The sequence below is a fragment of the Cheilinus undulatus genome, linkage group 8, assembly GCF_018320785.1.
Source record: "Cheilinus undulatus linkage group 8, ASM1832078v1, whole genome shotgun sequence".
NCBI classification, from domain to species: Eukaryota; Metazoa; Chordata; class Actinopteri; order Labriformes; family Labridae; genus Cheilinus; species Cheilinus undulatus.
In genome coordinates, this window is record NC_054872.1 from 25,002,996 (window position 1) to 25,013,496 (window position 10,501).

General features: G+C 38.4%; 1 protein-coding gene across 1 annotated transcript; it reads right to left on the minus strand.

Annotated features, from left to right (window-relative positions):
• Positions 1-223: 223 nt before the first annotated feature.
• Positions 224-3,629, minus strand: LOC121513514 (uncharacterized protein C7orf31-like). Its single transcript, XM_041793313.1, has 5 exons — positions 3,446-3,629; positions 3,285-3,373; positions 3,032-3,206; positions 1,191-1,279; positions 224-1,108 (listed from the first exon to the last, which is right to left on the minus strand). The coding sequence occupies exons 1-5, from the start codon at positions 3,627-3,629 to the stop codon at positions 224-226; spliced, it is 1,422 nt and encodes a 473-aa protein (XP_041649247.1).
• Positions 3,630-10,501: the final 6,872 nt, after the last annotated feature.

Here is a 10,501-nt window from a genome sequence, read left to right on the forward strand (position 1 = left end):
AACAAATAAACATAACAATAACAATAAATCTTAAAATGAAATATTTATAATCTCAACATTTTGGATGATCATTTAAAAATATCTATAGCACATGAATTAATAATGAAAAAACTCAGTCTAGGTTATGAATAGTGGTTAAAATTTACTCAGGGATGTCCATTTGCTTCTTAGATTCATATAAATAAGGCTTACCCTGACCTTTCCTGGTTTCTGATCCACTGATTTATCCATGGAGGTAGTAGCAGTTAATGCCATAGAAGTTGTGTTTCTTCCCTGTTGTTACATTGTCCCTCAGGTTTACAGCAGCCCATGTGATGGAGTTGTTAAAGTTGTGATGGGCTGCTGTCTTACTGAATGAATTTTTAAGATCCAGCAGACTAAGAGTCCCCTGTCTACCCTCAGGGAGAATACCAGGCAGGACAGGAGGCCTCGGCAGGATGCAGGCATTACGGATTCTGCCTGGAATTTCTTTGATCTTTCCCGGCATCTCGTGATCTGAAGACCTGTGTAATAACTCTGATTCAATACCTGATAGATCTTTGGCTCCAACTGACTGCCTCAGGCTGAATCCATTTCTACTGACTTGAAAATTCTTCTTCTCACCACATGATTCATCTTTTACACACAGGCTTTTCTCTGCTTTGACCTCTGTCTCCCTTTGCGTTAGTGGGCGGCTATGTAGGTCCAGGAGTTGCTGTGTGTCAGCGTTAGCCTCTTGGCAGCTCTGCGACACACTCTGATCAAACTGGACTCGGCTGTTTTCTCTCTCCCTGACCTCAAATGTAGAGCTTTCTCTTTTAGTTTGTTTTTTATGTGAGACCTCCTGGGATGGCTCAGCACTCAGTGCCTCTGTGGATCCAGAGCTGCTCTTTGATTGGCTGTGACCCCTTTGGTTTGGATCTGGTGCCTCATTATGCTTGGCTGTGATCTCCAGTGGCCTTTGTTGGTTTATATTAGCTGAAGCAGTGCCTTGGTTTGGAGCTGGAGATGGATTTGGGAGTTCAGTAGCAAAAGGACTGCAGGTGCTTCTTCCCACACAGTTACTTTGTCTTCTTATACATCCTTTTGTTGGTTTAGAGGGAACAAATGCAGGGATGGAGCGTTCTCTCTGTAGGGAAAGAAACCCATTATAATTTTTTGCACAGCACATTACAACAGCTGAATTAAAGGTGTCTGGTTCAGGGTTTTACCAATGGAGCTGAACGTGAATTTGTCCTACTGAGGTTGCTTATTTTTTCCATGAAGTCATCAATCTTTAAGGGGTTAGCTGGCCCTGATCCTAAAAAAAATCATCAAACTTCAAAAAAGAAATCATAAAATATACATCATTGTGCATCTCTTAAATCATACAAATGCAATCACTTTATCATTATTAAGGACTTCAAAAAGAAGTCGTAAGGCTGTGAAGCTTTCATTATTTCTAATACAATGCACAAATGTAGCTTCTATTCTTGTACATGCCTCTTTATCTTGCTGTCAAATTTATATTTTAAGGACAAAATTGGGTCAAAGAATAAGAAGCAGGAGTTTGTGAATTTTATTTTTGCAGAAGAGATTAAAAAAGGCCTAGAGTGGGAACAGTGTAGACGCTATTTACTTTAACTGAGAGATGGGTGGGGCTGCATTCAACAACTGTTGCCTGGGTACTTGACCAGTCAAAGCTTTAAGGGAGACTGGCAAAGAGAAAGCCACTGTTGAAGAAAAGGTGTATTTAATCTGGACTAGAGTTCACCAAAAGGCATGCGGGAGACTCCAGGTCAGGTGGAAGAAAGTTCTTTGGTCTGATGAGACCAAAATGGTGCTTTTTGGCCATCAGACACGCTATCCTCATTGCAAAGCTTAGTGGTGGCAGCATCATGCTGTGGACATGTGTCTTCTCTGCCAGCCCTGGAAGGCTTGCAAAGGTAGAAAATAAAATGACTGCAGCAAAATATAGGAAAATCCTGGAGGACAAATGTATTCAGTCTGCAAGAGAACTACCACTTGAGAGAAGATATATTTTCCAGCAAGTCAATGACCGGACCTGAAGCCCTGAAGCATACAGTGAAAGCTACACAGAAATTATTTAAAAACAACAAAGTAAATGTTCTGGAGCTGAGAATCTAAGCCCAGACCTCAATCCAATAGAGAATTTGTGGCTGCAAATGTGCAACCTGACAAAGCTTGAGCAGTTTTGCAATGAAGAATGGAGTACAATTGCAGTGTCCAGATGTGCAAGCCTAGTTGAGACCTATTCACACAGACTCCTTGCCGATTGCAGCCAAAGATGCATCTACTAAATTTTGACTTGAAGGGAGTGAATATTTATGCTGTCAATTATTTTCACTACATATTTTTTATTTAATTGACATTACTATGAACAAGTCTGCTTACAATTTGACAAAAAAAGGGGAGGGGGGGCTAATTTTTTTGTCCAAAAATCATGAAAGAGTAAAAATTCCTAAGGGGGTGAATACCCCCTAGGAATTGGTACTGTGGCTTATAAACATAGCTAAGTCCCTTTTTCATTAGTTTTGGTAGCTATTCCACTGAGTTGACATTATTTACATAGATTTCCGAGTGTATTCAGCTGCAAACTTGTTTTGATGGCACAAAGTGCATCTTGGGATATGGTGGGCCACAAAGGACACAACTAGATGGCTTGTTGGCCGGCGTCTGATGCTTTTGTTAGCGGTGGTTCTCAACTGGTGGGTTGAGACCCAAGGGGCTGTTCTCAGTGAAAAAGAAAATATTGCAAAAAGTTTGTAATGAAAACCCTATCCATGGTTTTACATTTCCCCATTTCTCCATGATAATAAGTACACAAAATGTGGTACTTTCTAAAAAAAAAAAAATCACCAAAATTGTCCACTTTGCAGCAAAATGAACAATAGGCACATATGTTCAGCAAAGCAACAGGCGCAAACAGAGCACAAATAATAATCCTTAAATGTTTATATAATCTTAGTCTTCCTCAAGAGAACACTTGAGGAACAGCAGTTTTTTGCATTGGCTTCATTTTTGCCACCAGAGGTTGCTGTTTGATCCTCACCTGTGTAATCCATTTGGTAAGAAGTGAGCCAGTGTGTCCGCTCTAGATTTTTCAGCATGTTGCAGGTCCGCTCAGATAATGTCAAATCCCAGTTCCGCAGTTTTGGGTTGGGCAACACTGTCTTTGGAGGAGTGGGGTAGAAAAGCTGCTTTTCTCCTTTCAGTGGCTTTGAATGCTGAAGAAAGATGTCATACATTTATCCCAACAACTGTCCTTTTAGATATTTGATCATTGCCAATACTGTACTACTCACATCCAAAAAGCCATGTTGACCAGTCCACATAACCGCTTTGTTGCTGTTTGCAATGGGAGAATCCAAGACCTCATGTCGATATGGACCCCCTGTGCAGGGAGATATGACACCTTCAACCTGTCATAAACATGAATACTTTATTGTATATATTGCCCTCTTACCTTTAGTTTTGCTCAGCAGAGTGGCATCTGGTGCTCTTTTTGGTACTAGAGGGTTCAGGAAAAGTTTGGAGGTGGCTCTGACTCCTGTTTCAGGATCATCTGGAGAGCAGAAGGATGGGAACATTGCAAACTGGGAGATGTGAGATGAATAGGGATGATGCTTTGGGGTTGCAATCTTTATCATCTTCTCCCTATTTGAGAAAGGGGGGGGGGGGGGGGGGTCATATGGATCAAAGTTTAAGTGCAAGTATTATAAATAATCATATACTGTGCATGTTTAAACAGATAAAGCTATTATGGATTTTACTCACATCATATTTACATCAGTTGGTTTTGGTACTCTGGAAATACAAAGGCAGTTAATGCATTCATGGGAATAAAACTTATATTGAAACAATGAAAAGTCCCCTTCTTTGAATGAAAATAAAAATCTACTCACAGCTGGTCATTGAGACGAAGTTTACTTTTCTTTCTGCCAGTGTTGGAATAACAATGTTGACCAGTGATTGGCCTGTGAATGTGAAATATGTTAAATGTTTAATCCTGCCACTATCTTTGTCTTTCTATTCAAGCTATTTTTACACTCACTTATTAATGACGTTTCCTTCGTTACCAAGGTGATAACTGCCATCTAGTTCAGGTAAGAAGATGTGGTGCATTGATGTCTTGGGATCCATTAAGATTTTCTGACTGGAAATAGAGCATAGTGGAGGTAAAGATGAAAAGCTAGAGAGGATACTGTTGGTCACCGGAAAAAGGGGAAAAAAGAATGACAAAAACAGAGTCAAGGAGAGGACCTGGAACCAAATAACTTCCACAATGATTGCTGTGGGTAGCTATTAGCTAGCTACATTTAGCTTGTTTACTTATTAATGAATGTAGCTGGTAGCAAACAGGTTGACACATTTAGCTTGTTTACATATCAAGGAATGTAGCTGGTAGCTAACAGCGAGCCACATTTAGCTTGTTTAGATATCAAGGAATGAAGCAGGTAGCTAACAGCGAGCCACATTTAGCTTGTTTACTTATCAATGAAAATAGCGGTAGCTAACAGCTAGCCACATTTAGCTTGTTTACATATCAAGGAATGAAGCAGGTAGCTAACAGCGAGCCACATTTAGCTTGTTTACTTATCAATGAAAATAGCGGTAGCTAACAGCTAGCCACATTTAGCTTGTTTACATATCAAGAAATTTAGCAGGTAGCCAACAGTTAGCCACATTTAGCTCATTAACTTATCAATGAATATAATGGTAGCTAACAGCTAGCCCCATCAAGCTTGTTTACATATCAAGAAATGTAGCAGGTAGCTAACAGCTAGCCACATTTAGCTCATTTACTTATCAATGAAAATAGTAGTAGCTAACAGCTAGCCCCATTAAGCTTGTTTACATATCAAGAAATGTAGCAGGTAGCTAGCAGCTAGCCACATTTAGCTCATTTACTTATCAATGAAAATAGCAGTAACTAGCAGCTGGCTACATTTAGCTTGTTTACATATTAAGGAATGTAGCAGGTAGTTAACAGCTAGCCACATTTAACTTGTTTACTTATCAATGAATGTAGCCGGTAGCTAATTGCTAGCTACATTTAGCTTGTTTACATATCAAGAAATATATCAGGTAGCTAACAGCTAGCCACATTTAGCTTGTTTACTTATAAATGAATCAAGCAGGTAGCTAATTTCTAGCTACATTTAGCTTGTTTTCTTATCAAAGAATGTAGCAGGTAGCTAACTGTTATTTCTTGTTACTCTAAAATTGAATTTTACTCTCAGGTTTGAAGCTCTGAGAATGATGACTGGCTGTTGGTTAATGAATCTGCCGTGTAGTTATCAGTTTGTTGCACGCCACACTGTAAAATGAAAAACGGTTTAATCTGTCATTATTTGTTAGCCTATCTGGGGTCTCTTTCACTGTCAAAATCAGTTAATATTTAAAAAAAAAAACATGTGGCAGGCTTCAGTTGAACACCCCTAGATGTTTCATCGTAAATGCCTTGTCTATTTATTTCTGCTACAACATAAAGTTTTAATATTAAAATAAGAGATAATCAAATGTCCTGTGAGTAGCTTTTGGCTATATGTAGACCTTTTGTTCCCCCTGTAGGTACACTACGTACATATCTCACCTGCTGACTGATTTTCTCCTGAATGCGTACAGTGTTTTCTTAAGAAAATCTTTCCTGATTTTTTTTTTTTTTTTTAACAGCCAAACCGTTCACTCTGTGAATATTTTCTCTGGATGATTAAAAAAGGCTGCTTCTTCAGTTTGCTGTTAATAACTTGCTCTGACACTTGCCCCCCAGCAGCACTTTCAAGCATGAAAAGTAACTAAATAATACACCTCATGATCATGTTTCTTTTGAAGGTCATAAAAAGAAATCATTTCAGTCTGATTCCTGACCAGTTAAAGGCTCCTCATAGTAGCTTTTATTAAAACAAATATTAAAACACACTTACCAGGGCAATGTTCCACAGGTAATCAGTGGATTTTTTTCCACTTTTGTGAACAAAAAATATCAGAAATGGTAAACAGTCTTCTCTCTCCAAGATGGATAAAAGTGAAAGAGTTGAGAATTGCGTTTGATAGGACAGGACACACTCGTCTTCTTGTGAGCAGTGAGGTGGGTTTAAATGGGACAGCCAGAGTTACAATAAACAAAAGGATGGCAGTGAGTGACACCTGACCCAGCCTACAGCACACCGTGAGTGAGCAGAGTTACTTTGAAACTTTTATAAAACAAAAGACTGAAGCAACTGCATGACCAAGTTGATTTGCTTGAACAGGTACGGATGCCAACTAAGGACTTTTGAAAATGAGTGTTTTTTTTCTTAATCTTTGTGAGTTTACAGTTATTAAACAGGGACAAATTGTGCTGATATTCCATATATTGTCAGTGTTGTTCTATCTGATGTGCAATCACGGCTCAGAATGCCTGTCATCCAGTCATCGAGCATGCCATAATCTGATAATATTACACGTTCACAGTTTGGTGAACTCAGCAGAATGAAAATCAAGCTGAGTGTGGTCCACAAATGCTGAAACTGGATACAAGCTTTGTGTGTGTATGCGGCAGTGTGGTGTTTGGTTACAGGAGTCAGGTTTTCTCTGTCTACATTCCTATGCAACATGAAAACAGTAACACAATAAAACATTCAGACTTTATCGGCAGACAAAACACTCTTGAGTTTCAGTCTGTAAATCGGCATCTCTTCTATTGGTTTAGGAATTGTGCATTTGCTTAATAGGACATCTTTCCTAAGGATTTAGTGGACAGTGAGCCAGATAGAAGTGAACTATCCATGGTGCTGCTTCTCTACCATTACCAAGCTTAGTATGAATAGATTTTTTTTTTCAGCCACTAAAGGCTACACATAAGAAACTGACACAAGGTTAATATAACAATAAGAAACCATAATGAACACAATTTCCCTGTTGTCACACAATTTTTATAACACATTACTGGTAGGAATGCATAGATGAGATCAGAGTTTTGCTTTATTTATTGGTTTTGTTGCATTATGGGATTCTATATCCCTGGAATTGAATTATTTTGTTATTGTTGTTTTTCTGTCCGAAATAAATAAATAAATAAATAAATAATAAAAGAGTGTCATAATAAAATGTGTTTCAGTTGTGAGCTGCGGCATACTTTGTTCTTAACAGTGTTGGGGTGGTAGTTACACAATTAGCTACATTGTTTTTGCATTCCTCGGTAATATTACCTGAGAGTCACTTAAATACCAATCAAAAGACAAGAAAAGTTAAACCTTACATCAATTAATCCTTAATCTTAGGTGGAGGGAACACAAAATCTTTTTTATGCTCTTTAATTCCCTGTTTCTCACAAAGTGGGTCAGAGTTATTCTTAGTGGGTCACAGATGTGTGCCTGGAAAAGAAGTTGTAATACACCTTAACACTGCAAGCTACCAGCCAATAGATTTAGGACAGTCTGCCTGCAGACTGTACATCTCTGACGGACCACTCACGGACCAGTCATATGAGACGCCGTCTCTGTCAGAATGGAAGTGACTTAATTTGCCAGTACAACGTATTTCCAGTTGAAGATTTTTTTTCTTATTCAACTTTATTCATATATAAAGTCTGGCAGTTACATTCAAGAAATAACCACATTGCAAAAATTACAGACTAAGCAACATTTCATAAATAAATCAGACAAAGGTCAGAGGTCTAACTCACCATTTAATTAAGTATTAACCCATTTTGGTTACGTAGCTATGTAATTAATGTTACTACATAAGTCAGTGTAGCTAATTTACCTTTGGAACAAGTTTTTGCAAACATAGCTAAAGCTAACATAGCTGTGAAGATAATGTAGCTGATTTGTGAGCTTAACTTTAATAAATTTGCTACGTAGCTCTGTTATCTGTGTGGCTTACATAGTTAACAGAACTACGTAAGTTACGTTTGCTGCATTGTAAAGTTTTTATGGAGGACAAGCTTTTTTCCTGTAAGAAGACTGTTTACTTGGCTTTATTAAACTTTATGTAATCAGGTTTCGCAGGTCAGGTTTTTGACTTTTAACTTTTGGTATCCTAACCCTTTCCTGAATCCTAAATGGAAGTTTAATCTGATTTTATTTATAAAGTTTTAGCATGTATTTCCATTCTGACAGAGACGGTGTCTCACATGAACTGTCTGTGAGAGGGGGCGTCAGAGATGTTCAGTCTGCGGCCAGATCCCTCTCGGTAGATGATAATTATACTGTGTTCTTCTAGTTTATCATGGAAAACACAGTAGATACAGAGATTTCTGTTGAGAAGTAGCTACCCCAAACTTGTTTTTTTAACTTCCATAGAAAATGCACCCCTTATATATGCAATCATAACTCATTCATCAAAAAACAGAAATGCATGTTTGGGTCTTAAATAAACAGGGAATTCTTTAATCTATATGCTGAAAACCGTCTAAACACAAGTATTCAATCAAGCACACAGCTAAGACTGATAATCAATGCTGCTGCCTCTCCTTGGACATGACATGGACTGTTTTCCAAGCAGCATGCTTTGCCTTGTTTGTTGGCTCTCACAGGAGCCATATTCTGCATTCCCCCGTTTTAATTGGGATTCCCAAGAGACCTAGTCCAAAGACTCAGCCCAAGACTCATCAAGCAGCCTAAGTCCAGTAACCAATTACCCTGCTCTGCCCCAATGGTACCAGCGGATTACATTTCCTACAGCTGCATTGTAAATGCTCCTCAGCCTGCAGAGAATCCTCTAAAACAAACTTATTGTGCGGGCGCAGGATTACACTTAAACCCTACAGACTTGTAAACTTTACAGTAACCCCTCAAACACTCTGGGAAAGTAATTCACCACTTTCTATTAAAAAAAATGTTTGATATTATTTTCTGATATCACATCAGATATTGCTGGTTTAAATATCCTTAAAAAAAAAACAGCTAGAGACCCAAAACTGCAGATATGGCCCCAACCCCTGACTGCAACAAATGCTCCTACAGTATTGTTATGACGATTTTGAACACAGCTGATATTGTCCAAGATGCCACCTAGATTCTGTGTAGTTTGTGACTTTTTCTGTGTATTTAAAGATTTTTGTCGTTTTAATCTATATTCACTCATAAAGACACAAAAAAACTGAAAGATTTACAATATAGACTTGAAAACAAAGGTCTTAAGATTATTTTTCAAAACGGGGCCTAGAGCAAGCCATTATCATAGTAGGTCTTTGCCCATGACTACAAACTATCTATAGCTCCACATACTCATGAGCAAAATTCCTCAGAAATTTGTATCTGAGAAGCAACAACCCAAACTTTTCACAACAACTTTCTCTTGAATCATTCCTGCTAGCCCCTCTGTTAAATTTGCTGTATAAAGCTGGTCAATCAGCTAGCTGTCCTGGAATGTGTTCTGTTTTGCAGCACAGTATTAATAATAATAATAAGAAGAAAATGGCTGAAATCCTGGTTTTCGTGGTTATGTAACATCTGGTTGGTGATGTTTCCTAATCTACTCGCTCTCATTGGCTCTTGTGGGTCTTCCATTGGAAGCAGCCTGATTTGATTGGTTTGTGATTATGGACGAAGAAGAAACTTGTTTTATCTTTGTTGATTTTGGGCTTTAAGTGGGAAAGTATTTTCTGATTGGAAATGATCATCCTTCTTCCATTTAACTAAATTGTTGTAGATATAGTGCCGTGAAAAAGTATTTGCCCCCTTTCTGATTCCTGATTTTTTTGCATATGTATCACACTTAAATGTTTCGGATCATCAAACCAGTTTTAATATCTCACAAAGACAACCCAAGTAAATAGAAAATGTAGTTTCTAAATGATGATTTAATTTATTAAGTGACAAAAAATCCAAACATATCTGGCTCTATGTGAAAAAAGTAATTGCCCCCTGAACCTAATAACTGGTTGTGCCATCCTTGGCAGCAATAACTGAAATCAAGCATATGTGAAAATTGGTGATGAGTCTTTTGCATCGCCATGGAGGAATTTTGGCCCACTCTTCTTTGCAGACTTGTTTTAACTCAGCCATACTGGAGGGTTTTGGAGGGTAAACTTCCTGTTTAAGCATCTCAATTGGATTAAGTCCTTCATTTTGTTTTTCTTGAGCCATTCAGAGGTGGACTTGCTGGTATGTTTCGGTCATTGTCCTGCTGCATAACCAAAGAGCGCTTGAGCTTGAGGGCATGAACTGATGGCCAGAGGTTGGGCTTCAGGATTTTCTGGTAGAGAGCAGAATTCATTGTTCCATCAATCACACCAAGTGGTCCAGGTCCTGAAGCAGCAAAGCAACCCCAGAACATCACACTGCCACCATAATGTTTGACTGTTGGCATGATGTTCTTTTGTCAAATGTTGTTATTTTTACTCCAGATGTAACGGGACTCAAACCTTCCACAAAGTTCAACTTTTGTCTCGTCAGTCCACAGAATATTTCTCCAAAAGTCTTGAGGATCATTAGGATGTTTGTTGGTAAATGTGAGACAAGCTTTTGTGTTCTTTTTTGTTGGCAGTGGTTTTGGCCTTGGAACTCTCCCATGATGCCATTTTTGCCCAGTG